Genomic DNA, 18,676 nt, shown 5'->3' with positions numbered 1-18,676 from the left:
GACATCATTTCTCAAACACATAGAGAACCGAGTCAAATTATAGAAATAAGATCCATTCCTCGATTGATATTTGGTCAAAGGATATTTAACAGGCAGTTTTCAGACAGTCACCAAAGTTATAGTCATATGAAAAAATGCTCTAAACGACTACTGATTGGAGAAATGCAAATTAAAACAACATTCCTATAAGATTCCACCACATTCCTATAAGATTGACTAATGTGACAAAAAAGGAAAATGGCAAATGTTGGATATGGGAAAATTAAAACACTAATGCACTGTTGGCGAAGTTATATACTGATTCAGCCATTCTGGAGAGCAATTTGGAACTATGGCCTAAGGACTATAAAACCATGCATACCTTTTTACCAAGCAATACCAGTACTAGGTCTGTATCCCTAACAGGTAAAAAAACAAAAAGGAAAAGGACCTATATGAACATGTGAAAATAATTATAGCAGCTCTTTTATTGGTGGCAAAGAAAAAGAAAATTGAAGGGATATCTGTCAATTGGGGAATGACTGAACAAGTTGTTAGAAATGATGAGCAGGAGGCTCTCAGAAAAACCTGGAGTTATATGAACTGATGCAAAGTGAAATGAGCAGAACCAAGAGAACATTGTACACAGTAACTGCAATACCGTATGGTGATCTACTGTGAATAACTTAGCTATTCTCAGCAATACAATGATCCAAGACAATTCTGAAGGACTTATGATGAAAGATGCTGTCCATCTCTAGAGCAAGAACTGGTGGAGCCTGAATGCAGATCAAAGATACTTTTTCTTTATTTTTTTTTTGTTTTTGTGTTTTCTTTCACAGCATGATTTACACAGAAATGTTTTGCATGACTACACATGTATATCCTATGTCAAATTGCTTGCCTTCTCAAGTGGTGGGGAAGGAAGAAAATTTGGAACTCAAAATTTGAAAAAGGAATATTAAAATTGTCTTTACCTGTAACTGAGGTAAAAATAAAATATTAAAGTTAAAAAAAAGAAAGTGAGGCAGACAGAGGTTTAAGTGACTTATGTAGAATTGTACAGGGAGTGTCTGAGGATGGATTTGAACTTGGGTCTTCCTGCCTCTAAGCCCTATCCACTGTGCCACCTAGCTGCCTCCCTCCCTAGCGTCATAGGTTGCAGTTTATTCTGAGCCTCACCTGCTGGAGGATATGGGAGGGCATAGTGAATGCTATCCACATCACGAAATTTTGGTGGTATTTAACATGACTGTACATGTATAACCTCTATCAGAATGCTTGCTGTCTTGGAGAAGAGGGAGGGAATGGAAGGAGAAAAATTTGGAACTCAAAATCTTACAAAAATCAATGTTGAAAACTATCTTTACATGTAATTGGAAAAAAAAATACCATTAAATTTGGGTGGTTCTCCTCCTTACCGTAGGGACAGCGGGTACAGCATGTTGTTTGGCCTTGGGCTGACTCTTTTCCTCCTCATTTCAATCAATTCGATCTTTGGATTATCTATTTTAGAACAGTTGTCCCATCACCTTTGAGCTGCACTGGTGAGGATCCACCAACAAAAATGTATGAAGCACGTAGCGAGGCCAATGCTCCACTTCATGCCATTTATCCCCAGCATGCATTTAAGGTATGGGATACACATTCTACAATTACAAGGCAGGGTACGGCAAACACCAAATGGCATCACCTGGCAAACAAGTAATGTTCTTTGAGCAACCCTACGTGCAAAGGAACAATGGACCAGAAAAGAAGAGTTATGACTGGCCATACCCAAAGAGATAGAGGTGAAATCACTGAGTTCAACTGCCAGCTCTGTCCCTGTGTGACCTTGGGAAAGTCCCTTGACTTGTTTCATAAATACTTTTATGTGTCCATGTTGTCTCTCCAAAGAGAATACGAGTTTTCTGAGGGCAAATGTTTGTCTTTATTTTCCCATTCTTTAGTACATACTGGGTTTTATTGCTGGCTCCTTTTTTTAACCTCTTATAATTCTTAGGTAACTCTATTGTTATTCTTCCTAAAAGTCACCAAACCGAGCTCAATAAATGCTTATTTCCTCCATCACCATCTGCTTTGCTGTTGCATCCTACGTCCACGGCAACTTTCTGTTTGACCTGCAGGTGAAACCTCCTACCTGTGCCATGATCTATTAGAATGTAGTCTCTTATTTACATGATGATGCTACCCAAGATGTAGCAAAAAGGCTGGCCTTCTTCATTCGACATTTGTGCCAATGAATTCTGAGTCTCAAGATCCACACAGTAAACATAAAACACAAGGAAGCCTGATAGTATGAAGCTAAAACAATGAAATTAAAGCTTTTTAAGTTTCAGGAAATAAATGTTTGTGATTTATGAAAAAAAAATTCTTGACAACAGGGGCTTTTATATTTGTATCCCCAATATATTTAGCATAAAATTTTGCACAAAGTCCTTACTACACACTTTAACAATTTTTCCATCTCTGAATCTATTGGCCAATGATTAGAAATACTATCACACTAAGATTATTTGAAGGAACTAGGGGATTTCAAGGTAGGACCTTGTGGGAGAACAGGAAACTATAAACTTTTGAGGGGAGGGACTATTTTTGCTCCTCTCTATACCCTAGCCACCCCTAGCAGTGTTTAGCACAGTGCCTATGAGAATAATAATGTTAGCTAACATTTATAGAGTGTTTATGATGTGCTAGGCACTGCTTTGTAACCACCCTGGGAGGAAACTGAGACAGAGGTTATGACTTGCTCAGTGTCTAAGGCTGGATTTGAACTCAGGTCTTCCTGACTCCAGGCCCAGTGTTTTATCCACTGTGCTTGTTCATGTGGAGCTTAGATTTACCTGACCTAGTCCTTAAGGGAGGAACCAGGAGCAGTGATCAGATATAAAGCTGGCACATCCCCACTTTACAAATGAGGCCCAGAGTGATTAAGTCACTTGCCGAAGGTCACACAGGTAAAGAAAGCCATCAGTTATGACACGTATTCAGGTCCTCTGATGTCAGATGTCTTTCCCCCTCTGTCATGTGTTAAAATGAGAGGCAGACTTCAGTTCAGTGAAGGAAAAACTTGCAGATCAGGCTGCTCAGAAGCAACAGTAAATTGCTAGCAATGTCCTCAAGGAGATTCTTGCTTAAGGTTTGCTTACATCACCCAACTCTGAGATGCTGGGATTATTAATGATTGACTTGGAAAGGTGCCCCAGGCTAGGAAGAATCCCTGCTATGACACTTCCATAGCAAAAGAATACAAAGTAAATCCATTCCACAATCTTATATGTAATCAAAAATCCTACTGCTTACTAAAACTTCAGTGGGAAACAATACCTAAACACCACTCAAACACTTTTTCAATTACATTTATTTAGAAGTAGGAAAGTGTAAGATGAAAAAGCAAAATATAAACATATTATATTGACTATATACTGCCATACCCCCAAGTCTTCTGGTAGTCCAAAGAGATTATAGCAACTGTCTAAACTTTATAGTGGTTCCTTCATTATTCTGATTTTTTTTTAAATTCTGCTACCTTTTTTAAAACTATGACTAATTGAGAAATTGTTCCTGGGTGGAAAATCTTAAAAATGACCTATTAGTTTCTGGGATTGTCAAACTAAATTAAAAGGTACAGGAATGAAATGAATGCACATAAATTTCTTTTCCTGTCTTTGGTTTCAATCATAAACAGTGAAAGCTCCAAGAATGCAAACATAATACATTTTCACTGTTTAAAAAAAAAACCCAAAACAGTATTTTCAGCCATTAGACCTAGTCTATTCTGAATATTCTAACTCTATAGTAAGTTTGGGATCTTTTGGCCTTAAAGAAGGGAAAAGAGAAAGGGGAAAGATCTTACAAATACAAATAGCATTCTTCTTTCCTTCATTAACTTTGTATCAATTCACTGAGTGCTTTCAGGAATAGCCAGATTTATTTTAAGTTACTAGTACAGTAAACAAATGCATTAAATCTGACAAGAAACAGTCATAAGGCTAAAGTTAATATTTGCAAGAAAATCAGTAAAGCAGACATATTTTAAACACATGAGGAAGACTGGCTCAGTAACAAATGCTACACCATCTTAAGGGAACTGAAGCACACTGATACAGCACTGAAATCTGTTGATTTTTTCATTGTGTGAAGTAACTAGAAAAGCAAGTAAAAATAGATTTTATTTCAAAGCCATTCAATTTTCCCTACTTTATTATGACCTCTTAACTTCTTGGGAGTCTATTCCAAGGCTTTGGCCTCTACTGAGGAATTACTTTCTTTCTCAGGTTTCTTGGGGATTGGATTCTTGGCTTCTTACATTTGCCAGTGGCTGGAGTCTTCTTCACCTTTGTGGAAGCTTTGCCAATCTGTTTTGGAGTCTCCAGCGCCTTGGAGGCCCTTCTCTTTTTACCAGTTTTAGCTTGTGGTGTTTCAGGGCTGAGGCTCTCTTCTGTAGACTCTTTTGTTAGGGCTGTTTCCTGAAGCTGATAAAGAGAAAGACCAACTAACTAAGCCTATGCAATAAACAAGTAGCTCCCATTCTTCAAAGAAAATAGGATGTGCTCTCCAGCCTGCATAGTCTTTCCCTGCTCCATATTTCCATAATTAATCACAAAAGATACCTCTTGTCCCCTCTAAGTATGGATCGCCCTTTGATTTACCACAGGAGGCAGATTCAGGGTTGTACTGGACAAATGGATAGCCGGAAGATTTAGACATGAATTCTGACTCTGCACTTGCCCAATCCTTTAGCAGCCTGGTGTCTCATTTTCCTCATCCTTACAACTGAACCTCCCCATACACCAATGGATGTTATGTATATAAATGAATGAAGATTATAAGACATCTTCTGAACAAAGAGCCAATTCACATTGAAGGACAAGGGCTTTATTTGCTTTTTTAAAAAATTTTTCTTTTGCTTAATTCACTTTTAATCAGCCCACCTGAAACCTAAGGCAGGAGGAAAGAAAGTTACATAATGTGGGACACAGAGCTGTAACAAAGGAGACTAAGGAACCAATGATATGTAGCATAATGTGATCTATAATGTGGAAATCACCAGGCAGCCTAAATTCTATGGCTTCAGAAATGCTCTAGGATAGACAGAACAAATCTAAAGGGAGATCCCACCCAATCATTTTTGGAAATGGTGTTTGAAATTCTCATGATTTCACTGCTAATAATCAAGGCTTATAACTAGGCTAGTGTTTCTTAGAACTAAAATATAGAAATGTGAACTCACAGCTACTAAAAAACTCCTCTCCTGAACATTCTTCACCACATTAAAAAAAAAAACTGGACTATTTTTCCAGATATGTTATTTCATTAACTAAAGCCATAGTGTCAAAACCTAAAACCAAATAAGGCAATCTTCCCAACACCTGGGCCTTTCCTATCAAAGTACTTTTTACTTTAAAATCTTGCATAGAAAGGTTTCTTTTAAATAAATATATGTGCATTACATTTTTAAGAAAATAACAAAATTACCTCTGGGCACTTTTGAGGCAATGCTGCTTGAATTGGAACCAGCTGTGGAATCTCATCGTCAGAGCCAGGCTCTCCTTTGCCCTTCTCTTCTGCCTCTAGCCCATGACCATCCAAAGGACACTCACTCTCAGGCTTCATGGCAGCCTGAGCAGGCTTGGCGGCCACTTTCTTGTCTTGCTTTTGCTTCTATCAATCAGCAAAAATGAGCGAAACTTTAGTTTGAAGTATTTTTATTTCAAAATTCATCTTATTCTAAAGTATCACTCTAGAAATCTTTAATACAAAGCCTTTCAGGTGCTACTTGTAATAGTATCTGTAGCTGATTTAGTCGTTTATGGATTATGCAGAGACTATTCCCAAACCTTACCCAATAATTTCAATCTCACCCTCTGCCAGAAATAATAAAACTAATTCTTTCCCTGTATTGCTTTGTACAAATATTAATGAGCTCATGAAGTAACAACTACTATAATTTACATGTGTGTCATTTTGCTAAAAACATCCTAATCAAGGATGCAAATTAACAGACCTATTTTGAAAATGAGAAAACCAACCCAGGGTGGGTCAGTGACCTGCTACAGTCACATGCCCAATTAAAGTCAGAGTTTGAGCTCAGGAAGGTTTCTTCTGGTGCCAGGGCAGATGTTCACCCCAGGCTGCCTCCATATGGGGGGAGGGGAAGATGAAAGGGCTCTGACAACCCACAAAGTGGAAAGCTATCATTTCCTCAAAACTTAGTGACATTCCAAAGCCAACTGATGCTGGTAAGAAAAACAAGTATCTCACACAACTGTGGTAGCATGGATACAAAAGTATTTTAAAACCATCAAAAACCTCTAGTGAAAATTCTTAACTACCAAATCATGGCTGTATTGGTTTCGTCCTACACTATAATTAGAGAAAGTTCAATATTTAGCGGGTTTATGTCATCTACATCTAAAGCTAACTCTAGATCTACTGTTTACCTTACTTTTCCGAGAACCCAAATGGGAGACAAATGAAGAAAACACTGGAAGGGAAAGAGATTTTTCTGTTTTCAGGTGTAGAATTTTTACACTCTCCCACTTCTGTAAAAAAAGAAAAATTTAAAATAGTATGCTATCCAAAGAATATCCTCTAACGCAGTAAGAATTGACACAACCAAAGCACAGTACCTCAGGCAACTTTTTTGAAAGCACATCTACAGCAGCAACAATATTTTCCACTAAGTGATCTACAGGCATTCCTGTGTGACCCACACGTGCTGTACTGAAATTAAAGAGATGATAGTTATGCATAAAAATGAAAACTTTTCTCTCATTTTAATAAAAAAGGGAAACCACTAGGTGGTAAAGACACAAACTAAATATAATGGTGTATGAATTACTTGGGACAGGACAAATTTTTGATATGGTTTTATTTTGTGAAGAAATGTTCAGGCATGTGTTCTACTGATACTAGGCTGACTTACAATGTCTTACTTTGACCAATTAAAACGACATTTAGCTGGTTTCTCCACTCTTAGCCAAATGAATTTTGGATTTTTGCATGGTACATGTGTCCTTGCTGTAGAGGAACGAGCAAATTAAAAAAAAGAAACCCTACTATAAAAAGCTATCATAGTCACAGGAATGCTTAAGAAATAAATCCAGAAGAGAATGACTCCAAAATATCTGTAAGAAAAGTCACAAGGAAAAACACAACTAGAATTTCTGGAAGAGATGAAGCAAGAGTTTAAAAAAAAAGGTTTTTTAAATAATGTTTTTATAAATGAAATGAGATCACTAAAGGGAAATAAGACAACAAAATGAGAGCTATGAAAGAAAGACATGGAAATGGAATTAACAACTTGCTAGCATAAGAGGTAAAACCTTGCCAAAGCAACAAACTCCCTGAAAACCAGAATGCAACAAATAGATGCCAATGACTCTAAGACATGAAGAAGTAAGAACTAAAAAAAACACAACTAGTATTTATATAGCACTTACGATGTGCATGTTACTGTGCTAAGCACTTTACAATCTAATTCGATGCTCCACAACAATGCTGGGAGGTAGGTACTGTTATTATCCCCATTTTACATTCGAGGAAATGAAAGCAAACAGGTTAAATGACTTCCCAGGGCCACACAGCTAATAAGGATCTTAAGACAGACTTGAACTTGGTTCTTTCTTTACTCCAGGCCCAGAGCCCTATCCCCTGTGTCATGTAGTTGCCTCTATTAAAACAAAGTCAAAAGACTGAAAAGCTACAAGAAAACATAAGGTATCTCATAGCAAGAGAGACTTAGAAAACAAATCATGAAGAAAAAAATTTAAGAATCATTGTGCTTCCTGAAAACTATGACCAAAAGAAGAACCTGAAAATCTTATTTCAAGAATTCTAAAAAGAAAACTGCCCAGATCTCTTTATAACTAGAGGGCAAAGTAGAAATCCATTAGTCACCTCCTGAAAGAAACCCTAAAATGTAAAGTGTCAACAACATTATAGTCAAAATTCAGATTCCAGGTCCAAGAAAAAAAATGCTGCCAATAAACCAGAAAGAAAGAGTCAGATACAGTCAGGATCACATGGTTTAAGCAGCCACCATTATAAAGGAGTTGAGAGCCTGGAATAGTGTAATGCAAAAACGAAAATAACTCATCCAGTAAAAGTAAGCATAACTACATGGGAAAAAAATGGACCTCTAATGAACAGAGGATTTCCAAGTATTCCTGATAAAAACAATAAAAGCTGCATAAAACTTTGAAGTTCAAACACAGGAGCGAAGAGAAGCATAAAAAGGTAAATACAAATAAGGATAAACTGCTTATGTTCTAATATGGTGAAATGATGTTATGTATCCCCTTTGAACCTCTTTATCACCAGAGGTCAGAGAGAAAGTATAATTACTTAAGACCCTAAAGTGGTTCTATCAAAGTCTTAATACTTTGCCTGTTTATAAATGTCTGTAACCACTACCACCACCCCAAAAAAGAAGGGAAAAGAAAGCTATGGGTTATAATAACAGCTAGACTTGGGAAAACGGACTATTTTTCAAAGATATTTTTAACAACAAATGTGGTAAGAATGTAATTTCATGCTAAAACATTAAAGAATATGTGATTAAAATCTCGTAAATCCATGCAAATTTGTATAAAACAAGTGATTGCAGTAAAAGGAAACACTAGATGTAAAACTTTTTAAGATGTAAAAAGTAATAAATTTTAATGTATAAGCCAATGAATTTAATTTTGCTCTGTCCGAAGTACCACTGTAGCCTAGCCTGCTACATTCAATCAAATCATTTAATCATCCAAAGAACAGTCAAGGCCTAATCAGCTACACAAATAGATGAAAACAGTGGCACAGAGTGAATCTAAAGGAACTCTGTCTCCAAAGCAGCATATTCTTAGGCTCCTAGGATCATTGATTTAGACCTACAAGAAACCTCAGGGGCTACCTAATCCAATGCTCTCATTTTACAGAGGAAGAGTTTAACGACTAGAATAGTTAAGAGCCCTGAAGGCAGTAAGAAGCAAAGCCAGGTCCCTGCACTCCAAGGGTAGTGCCCTTTCCACCATGCCATGGACATTAAAGCAACCAACAAAACCACACCATGAAGACATGATTTGGTGACTTTTTCGTTTCTCACTTCATTGGCTGCATTAAAAAGCATCAGGCAAGGGGCAGCTAGGTGGCACAGTGGTTAGAGCACTGACCCTGGAGTCAGGAGGACCTGAGTTCAAATCCAGTCTCAGACACTTGACACTTACTAGCTGTGTGACTCTGGGCAAGTCACTTAACCCCACTACCTAGGCCACCCCCCAAAAAACTGCTATTTTTCTATATATTTTATCTCTCTGATGACTTCTTTCCCCTCATTCAGAATAGGAAATACCTTTCTTAGTTTTTGTATCCCCAATTCCTAGCACACCATAGGCACTTGCTAGGTGCTTCCTGAAATGAATTTTTAGGCATAACAGGTGACAATGTCAACAGAACTGATAAGATTTTCCTTGGATAAAATGGAAAGCTGGATAACTGGGAAGTGACTGCATTCATGAATTTAAAAAAGGGAGCAAATAAAAAGCTACAGAAATATTAAGGCGTTCTTTTCAAAGTGACACAAATTAACACTTTCAATGAACACTTAAGTTAACACTAAGCAAAAACTCTAACCAGTTAAAAGTGGTACAGAAACTGTAAGGAGTAGATTCTGTTGTCAATGTGGAGAAATAATTCAATCTACAAAATATCCTAAAAAATTCACAAGATTGTTTCAAGCTAAATAAACAAATACACTATTACTTACTTGCAACAACCATGATTAGTGACAGTTAATGAAGTTCCCTGGACAATTCTATTGATGTGTTCTGACAAATTCTTAGTTGTGAGGTCTACTGATAAAGGTACCCTATGAAGAAAACAAAACCAAACCACCATCATGAAATCATTTGAGGAAGGCTAGCAATAATTCAACAGTTCACTAAAGAAAAACAACTTACTTCTTTCTGCGATAGAAATGCTTTCCTATGTGTGAGGGTAAAAGTCGTCTAATTCTTTCATCAGCAAGGAAAAGGTCAAAACTGCTCAAAAGGCGCCGTTTAGCTTCATAAGGTTTATATTCATGTTTTAATCTTGTGTAAGGGATGACCTAGAAAGTACAAAAAATAAATTTATGTATCACTGAAGATTGGGAAGAGGTCTAAATATTTTGAAAACCTTCATCAGCTGAGGGGCACAGCCAAGATGGCAGAGTAAAAGCAGGGACTCACCTGAGCTCTCACAAATTCCCTTCCAAACAACTTTAAAATAATGCCTCAAAATGAATTCTGGAGTGGCAAAGCCAACAAAAGGACAGAGTGAAACAATGTTCCAGCTCAAGACAACTTAGAAAGTCAGCAGGAAAGGTCTATCTCACTAGAATGAGAGTGGGACCATTCCAGGCTCAGGCATGATTAGCTCTCAGCCCACAGATCGTAAGGGGTCTGACAACTGGTCAGAAGATTACTGGGGACACTTGGCTGGCACTGGGTACAAGATGCAGTTTCATTGCCAATACTGATTAAAGAAATGCAAATTAAAACAACTCTGAGGTACTGCCTCACACCTATCAGACTAGCTAATATAACAGAAAAAGGAAAATGACAAATTTTGAAGGGGAAAGAGGAAAACTGGGAAACCAAAGCACTATTGGAGGAGTTGTGAACTGATCCAACCATTCTGGAGAGCAATATGAACTTATGACCAAACGGCTATAAAACTGTGCAGAACCTTTGACCCAACAATATCACTACTGGGTCTGTATCCCAAAGAAATTAAAAAAAAAAAAAGGTAAGGACCTATATGTATGAAAATATTACTAGCAGGTCTTTTTGTGGTAGCAAAGAACTGGAAATTGAGGGGATGCCCATCATTTGAGAATGGCTGAATAAGTTGTGGTATGATTGTGACAGAACGTTATTATTCAATAAGAAGTGATGAGCAAGATGCTTTAAGAAAAACCTGGCAAAACTTACATCAAGACTTTTATGGGGGCAGCTAGGTGGCGAAGTGGATTTGAGCACTGGCCCTGGAGTCAGGAGGACCTGAGCACAAATCCGGCCTCCGACCCTTGACACTTACTAGCTGTGTGATGAGGGGAAAGTCACTTAACCCTGACTGCCTTGGGGGTAGGGGAAGGTTATATGAACTGATGCAGAGTAAAGTGAGTAGAACACGATAACAGCAAATACAGTAACAACTAGAATGTATGATGAACAACTGAGAATGACTTAGCTATTCTCAGCAATAAAATGACCCAAGACAATTCCAAAGGACTTATGACAGAAAATACTATCCACTTCCAGAGAAAGAACTGATGAAGTCTGACTGCAGATCAAAGTATACTCTTTTAAACTGTTTTTTCTTGGGATTTTTTTTTTGGCTGTTTTCTTTTACCACATGAGTACTATGGAAGTTTGCTTTGCTTGACTGCACATGCTGAACTTGTATCAAATTGCTTGCTTTCTCAATGACAGGCCAAGGAAGGGAAGAATGGAGAGAATCTGGAACTCAAAATTTGAAAAAAGAATGTTAAAAATATTTTTACATGTAACTGGAAAAAAGTTTTTAAAAAGCAAAACTACTTTGATAAATCCTACTAAATTTTACAATGTAAGGAAACCAAGAGTCCAAAACCAAAATAAAGGAAGGCAGCACCTGAAATAACTAAAAGTATAAATATAAATTACGTAACACACTAATTTTTCTAATTTGTGAACTTCCCCAAGCAACAGTTCCTGATTTATTCTCCATGTTTTTGAAAGTAGAATTATCTTATCTGTACTTTATAAATGCTCAACAGAATGTCCCTAAAAAGGAATTAAGAAATATAATTATCATTTCAACTACATTAGAAACTTTTACAGAGGGATCAACAGGTTTTACACTTACACACACACACACAAATTCCCCACTTCTGAAGTCCTAAAAAGCATTAACTTTCCCTTACCTCAGTAATGTTTGTAATCCCATTCTTTTTCAAAAGCTGCTTATAGAAATTTTCTGTCTGCTCTGAAGTTAAATTGGATTCATCCTTGGTAAATAAACAAACTTCTTTTGTATCAGGTCTAATACCATGAGGCAAAGGTCTGTAAAAATAAAAGAGCCCTGGTGAAAAGTCCCAGTACCCAGCCAACAGGTAGGCCAGATTGATAAACCTTTGTGTCTGAAAGAATGCAACATGAAATTGATAGTTACTTTTTATTCAAGAAAGATTTTCATTTGTAAGATATTTCACTAAGCAGATACCATTAATAACTCATTACCGACAAAACACATTTCTCACTGATATAGGAAAACAAAATTCAAGAAAACCATCACAAACAGATACCAACAAATTTGGGGCTAAATAAAGCATATGACCAAATGTGTTTAAAAATATAGCTTAAAGTAGGGCTTCTTAAATTTTTTTTATCATGGATTATTTTGGTAATCAGTTATCAAAGTTTAAAACAAGTTCAAAAAATTGGCACACTAACACACTCTTGGTGGAATTATGAATTGATCTATTTTGGAGAGCAATTTGAAACAATGCCCAAATGACTATAAAACTGTATATAAACCTTTGACCCGGCAATATCACTACTAGGTCTGTATCTCAAAGGGATCAAAGAACAAGATTCCATATGTACAAAAATACTTATAGCAACTCATTTTCTGGTGGGAAATTGAAATGTCCATCAATTGCAGAATGGCTAAACAAATTTTAGTATATAATTGCCATGGCTTAAAGTGGTTGCCAAGCTAGAGATGGGCAGAGACCAGGACTAAGGAAATCAAGGATGGGCAGGATAATTTCAGAAAAACCTGAAGATTTATCTGAATTGATACAAAGTTAAGTGGGCAGAACTAAGAGGACATTGTACACAATAACAACATTACACAATGATTAACTGCGAGTGACTTAGCTTTTCTCAGTAAACAATAATACAACACAATTCTGAAGGACATGAAAAATGCTATCTGCCTGCTGAGAAAAAACTGAAAGTCTGAATTCAGAATGAACCATACTTTTTAAACTTTATTTTTCTTGGGGTTTTTTTTTGGGGGGGGTCTCTATTCTTTTGCAACAAGGCTAACATGGAAATATATTTTGCATGACTGTACATGTATGATTTATATCAAAGTGCTTGCCCTCTCAAGGAGGAGAAAGGGAAGGAGAGGAGGGAATTAGGAACTCAACAATTATAAAAAAATGTTAAAAATTTACATTTAATTGAGGGGGAAAAAACATTCTTTAAAAAAACAACAAAAAAAGAACATAAAAACAAGTTCACAGAGTCCAAGTTAAGAACTCTTGACCAGACACATTTTTTTTCAGAGTTAATGGTTTGGGTATCTGCTTAGAAAGGTCTAGAAAGCCTTAGTTGGAAAAAGGTAGTCCTCAATAGAGATGTATATGCTAATTTCTTAAGATCATGAAAAAAAACCAACAAAATCTACTCATTCAAAAGGGGAGGCTGTAGAAATACCTCTGAGATTAATGTATGTTTTATATGAATTATCTTACCAGGGAGATGCACTGGACATAGAGTAAGCTAGTTTGCTCAAAGGAGCCAATCGAGAGCCTGTAAGTAGCCAAAGTCTTGCTCATAGATGCCCTTAGTGGTGTCTACTGGCTGACCTTGCTGAGCTGTGCCCCTCAAAACTGGCCCAAACCAGGCTAGAGGTCAACTGTTCCTGCAAAACATCCTGCTTCTATGTCCACCAGTTCCTGGGAAAGACTGTCCATTCTTTTTCCACACCTCCCTGATCCTCCTCTTCGTGGTTTTCAAGCAAAATCTCCCCAGCTTCTCCTGGGCCGTGGGCTCCTTTGTACTGGGGTTCCTCAGCACTACTGATTTTCCTCCTAATAAAACTTTTCTGCTTTCAACCCAACTTGAACTTCTCTGCATTTTGATGGGTGGGCTCTACCCAGTTGACATTTCTGGTGTTAGAAGTGGGATGCATCATGCCGAGGGGGCTTCTTCACAACCACTGGAGAAGTGATCCAGGAGCTTTGGTACGACCTCTAACCCTCTATGTCCAGTTTGCCTTCTTCATCTTGGGGGTCCTCCTTGTAAGTAAGTGCCTCCCTGCTTGAATCCTTAAATCCCATCTATCTCAGTTGAGTTCATTTATTAGAGGAATAGGGATTTGGATACCTCAGGGAAAAGTCAAAAGCTACTGGTAAAAGGATGTCCTCAGAAGGCAACCACAACTCAAGGATGCAAGGGGTGGAGTGGACCAAAGCATGGCCAGAAGGGTTCTAGCTTGTGAGTTATTGTGAAGTGGTACCAGTTTGTTTTCTCATTGTTGCTCCCAGATGAAATTGGGTATGAGCCAATAAAATCTGAATTATGCTCAACTTGTTTCCTTAATATAGCAATCCCACTGCAACAAATTCATGTTTTCAAAACAAGCATTACAGCAGAACTGACTATAACAGGGAAGCTCAAAATACAGGTGAGTTGAGAGGAGAGAGAAGATTGTTTTGGACATGTTGATTCTGAAATGCTTAAAAGACAATTCAGATGATCAAAAGGGAGTTGGTGACACAGGACTGGCATTTAGGAGACTACACCTGGGAATCATCTGTATAAAGAGGATACCTGAACCCAAGGGAGCTGATGAGTTCACCAAGTAGGACAGAATAGAGAGAAAAGGGAAGAGAGGGCGTTCTTCTGACACTCCCCACTCCTATCACTCAGATACAAATAAAATCCTGGATTTTAAGTAGAAGTGGGATGAAGCTACTGGAAGGCTAAGAAAATTCACTGCAAGGAAGACTGAATGGTTAAAATAAAGTAAACTGGATTGTGAAGTTCTAGCTCTGCCAAATAAAAAAAGAGTAATCTTGAGTCAGTCACCTAACCTCTTTGTCTTGAACTTTCAGGAATGATGTGAAGAACAAGTGAGATAATGCAAATGTAGCCGTCTGTTAACTATAAAGCACTACATGTGTATAAGCTACTGTTATTATTGAAACTGCCAAGTAGTGGCAAGTAATAAAAAGCATTTGCTAGTAGGACAAAGAAACAAAGCATTTAAAATCAATAGCAAACTTAGAACTTTAGAAGAACTTACATTTTGATTTCTTTTCCATTTGGGGGAATTTTCCATAATGTCACCATTAAAAACACATTCTCATTTTCATTCAAAAGCAATGTATTAGCGTTTTGTTTGTTCTTTCTATATCCCAACAAAGCTTCTGTAGCCTTTCTGATCTACAAAGATTAAAAAAAGAATGCTTAAATTTGGTTCAGTTATATGATTCAGCATTAGATTCATTTTTTTTCTTCCAATGTATGCTTTTCTGCTGGGCAGGTCGTACATTTTAACATTTGCTGTATAATCTCAGAATTGACAAAAACCTTTAAAGCCATTTTATTCAGTTCAATTAACATTAAGTACCTATTCTGTGCCCCAGAAGCACCTAAGCATTTGGCATTCATTAAGTATTCCCCAATTACTACAAGACTACATACCATTCATCCATACCCTATCATACTGGCCAATTTTTGTCCATGCCCTTCCATAAATCCCGTATAGAAGAAAAAGTACAGACTGTTTCTGTTCACAGGTACACGGACCTGGCTAGCTGCATGCAAAAGCAATCGATTAATAAATGACTGTTGAACCAATGAAACTTTCCACACTTAGGAAGTCTTTAAATTTAGCTCACAATAGTAATTCTCCCCACCACTTTCCAACACCACAGCAATAAGGTAGTATCTAAATAGTAACACCAATTAACAAGCTCAACCCGATTATTAAGTCCTGGGCAAGCACTCTACTAGGCACAGAGGTACAAAGATGAAAAATCATATAGTACTGACAAGTACACAAAAAAGGGCAAAGTAGAATTTGGAAAAGGCCAAAATAAAAAAAATTTGAGAAGGAAAGAGTACATGAGAAGGAGTTATGGAAGAACTGGTCCTTAGCTGATTGTAAGAATGGCATGGCAGGGATGAAAAGGGAGTGCACTTCAGGTACTGGTCTTTGTCAATGCAGAATTGTAGATCTTAAAGTTTGAAGGGCTTGATAGATACCCAGATAGAAATGTCTTTCAAGTAGACGGGAGGTCCAAAAGTGGAGCTCAGGGAGAGAGACTGAAACTGAACATAGATACATTCGAGAATCTTCTACACTGCTGTTACTCAGTCATGTCATTCATTCTCTTCATGATTCCAGTTGGGGTTTTCTTGGTAAGGATATTAGAGTGGTTTACCATTTCCTCCTTCAACTCATTTGACTGATGAGGAAACTGAAGTAAACAAGGTTAACTGACTTGCTCAGGGTGACACAGCTATTAAGTGTCTGAGGCAGGACTTGTACTCAGGTCTTCTTGATCCCAAAGCAAGCGCTCTTACCCACCAGCCACCTCGCTGCCTCCTGATGGTCTAGGCAGAGGTGGCCATTTAATGGGGGGAAGGGGAGAGGGAGGGATGACATCTAAAAGGAAAAAAGAAAATTGTGAAACAGGCGAGAGCCGAGTCTAGGAAGGGGAATGGAGGAGGGCCACTATGCAGAAGGTGGACGTCAAGCGTCAAATGGCCAGACTGGCCAGTCCAATCAGTCCGGGCCCCAAACTCTACCCTCGTCCTGCTACCTCGGGCCACGGACGACACGCGTGGGCAGAGGCCACATCACAGGCCGGGGGCTCCAGTGGTTTTAGGCTGCCGGGGCGAAGACAGCGAACGATGATCTCGAGAGCCCGCCCGGCCCGGCCTCGGGGCCCCTTCCCCTCGTCACGCTCGCCAGCAAGGAGACGGGCGGGTGGAGGGTCTGAGAAACGCGCTCCTTATGGAGGGAAGCCTTGGGAACAAGGCCGCGGGGGCTCCGGGCCCAGGCCGGCCCCGCTTCGTATCTTCGGTCTCCAGCCTCACCCCGCGGCTGCGGCCTGTCCCGGAATCCACCCCCACCCCGGCCGCCCAACCTCAGCCCAGACACACATCTGTGGGGGTCGCCCGCTCAGTCCTACCTGCTCGTGTGACACGAGCTGAGGCTCCTTCTCATCCACCAGAGCACCCATTTTCCCCGGCTGCACGTGTCTGAAGGTGCAGGAAAGAGAACCGCAGGAGGCAGTTAGAAGCCCCCCTAAGGCATGCGCAATTTCTAACTTCCGGTTACCAAAAAGGGCGCCGGAAATGAGGTAGGATTCGCTGCGCCGCGCTACTTTCCTTGGGAGTTTGAGGCCGGAAGTTGCTTTGTGTTGCCTGCGCTTGCGCCACTGTTTGTTAATTTAGTTCTCTTCAGGTTCTGTGTCCGGTACGTTGTGGAAAATCGGACGTGCCTTCTCGCTAATGTTGGTATCCAAACCCCCCCAACCCCCACCCAGCAACCTCCACCAATGCCTCTTAAGTCTTTAGCCCGTTAATTGTCGAGCTCTCTGTTCGCGCTGTGTTTTTCTGTCCCTTTAGGCCAGTGAAGTCCTGAAGCCTCACCCTGAGGGCGGAGAGGTGCCGCCGGGTCTGAGCCTGTGGCAAGATGACTCCTTGCGGTCACCTCATCTCTTAGGGGCACGTCCTGGGACCATTGGGACAGAACGGTGTTGGACCAGATAGCTTTTAAGGTCATTTGCAATTAGATGTGTATCATGTTTTCAAGTCTCATGTTCTCTAGCCTCGTCACATCTTTTTCATCTTGGGAAGCTAACAAGACTTAATATTAATTTTTTCTTCTTCTTTCTGTTAATGTTGGAACTGCGGTTCTGTTGTAATTGCATTTTGCTCTTAAATTGGGGGCGGGAGGAGTGGGGAGTTGTACTGGCTAAGTGCAGCATGAACTGAAACCTATTTTTTAGGTTTCCTTGAAACCCATTACAGTACCATCTTTGCTTAATAAGAGCATTTTTAAAATCTGTGGACCAAAGCCGACTTCTTATTCTTTCTGTTAATGGCATTACCGTCATCCCAGAATCTCAGGCTCCTAATCTTGGAGACATCCCTGATTCCTCTCTAACACTACACATCCAAGCAATTGCCAACCTCTTTATACTCTTGCAGTATATCTTGCCACCATCCCAGCATTTCACTCCCTCTGAAATCATTCAGGTACAGAACCTCAAAATTTTTCACGCGAACCCTTACAGTTTTTGCTGCCCCTGAAGCAACTTCAAAGTGTCCGGCCACAGTTTCCTCATCTGGAAAATGAAGATAATGCCGCCTTCCTCGCAGGGCTCTTGTAAGGAAAGCCTTTTGTGGAATAGAGAAAAGAGAATTGCTGCTATTTAGGGAACTTGTGGTCAGAGAATTCAAGTGATTTGATTTGCCTGTTATTTATTGGTATAAGGAATTCCTTTGGAGAAAAGTCCTATATATTTAGGTTAGCACCTTCACAATTTATAGGCTTTAAGAGTTACCTAGAGCATTGAAAGGCTGTCAGTTGTCCAGAGGCACACATCCATATCTCTGAGGATACACTTCAACACAGATCTCTTTGCCCTTAAGGTTAACTCTCCATGAAGCTACACTTCCTGTCTTAATGCCTTGACTGTTTTGATCATGGCCCACCACTTATCTGTCAGTGACTCCCCATTGCCTCCAAAATAAAGTATAAGCCCCTGCCTGACATTTTAAGGATTTTCACAATCTGAGTCCACTGTCTATCAGCCTAACTTTAATTCACACTATACCCAATGGATTCAATCCAACAAGTGTTTATTAATCACCTTCTGTATTGAAGGCACAGAGCTAGGGACAAAGTATAAAAAGGCAAAGTGAAAATCTGACCT

The 18,676-nt window shown here is 39.0% G+C and overlaps 1 protein-coding gene across 1 annotated transcript; it reads right to left on the bottom strand.

Annotated features, from left to right (window-relative positions):
* Window positions 1-3,322: 3,322 nt before the first annotated feature.
* Window positions 3,323-17,070, bottom strand: RSL1D1 (ribosomal L1 domain containing 1). The gene is made up of 9 exons (XM_020978393.2): window positions 16,925-17,070; window positions 15,028-15,167; window positions 11,912-12,050; window positions 9,924-10,072; window positions 9,731-9,832; window positions 6,612-6,705; window positions 6,423-6,524; window positions 5,458-5,643; window positions 3,323-4,454 (listed from the first exon to the last, which is right to left on the bottom strand). The coding sequence occupies exons 1-9, from the start codon at window positions 16,973-16,975 to the stop codon at window positions 4,230-4,232; spliced, it is 1,188 nt and encodes a 395-aa protein (XP_020834052.1). The 5' UTR covers window positions 16,976-17,070; the 3' UTR covers window positions 3,323-4,229.
* Window positions 17,071-18,676: the final 1,606 nt, after the last annotated feature.

This window comes from Phascolarctos cinereus, unplaced genomic scaffold, assembly GCF_003287225.1.
Source record: "Phascolarctos cinereus isolate Bilbo 61053 unplaced genomic scaffold, phaCin_HiC Scaffold_4;HRSCAF=312, whole genome shotgun sequence".
Taxonomy (NCBI): Eukaryota; Metazoa; Chordata; class Mammalia; order Diprotodontia; family Phascolarctidae; genus Phascolarctos; species Phascolarctos cinereus.
The sequence above is the reverse complement of the archived record's forward strand: the minus strand, read 5'-3'. Positions and strand labels throughout refer to the sequence as shown.

What these genes read in the sequence shown, in the direction of transcription:
- RSL1D1 (XM_020978393.2), bottom strand. Translation starts at nt 16,975, where the DNA reads ATGGGTGCTCTGGTGGATGAGAAGGAGCCTCAGCTCGTGTCACACGAG. An exon ending in AATGGAAAAGAAATCAAAAT is followed by an intron (nt 12,051 to 15,027) that starts GTAAGTTCTTCT and finishes TTATTTTTACAG; the next exon opens with ACCTTTGCCTCATGGTATTA. An exon ending in ACTAATCATGGTTGTTGCAA is followed by an intron (nt 6,706 to 9,730) that starts GTAAGTAATAGT and finishes CTTTAATTTCAG; the next exon opens with TACAGCACGTGTGGGTCACA.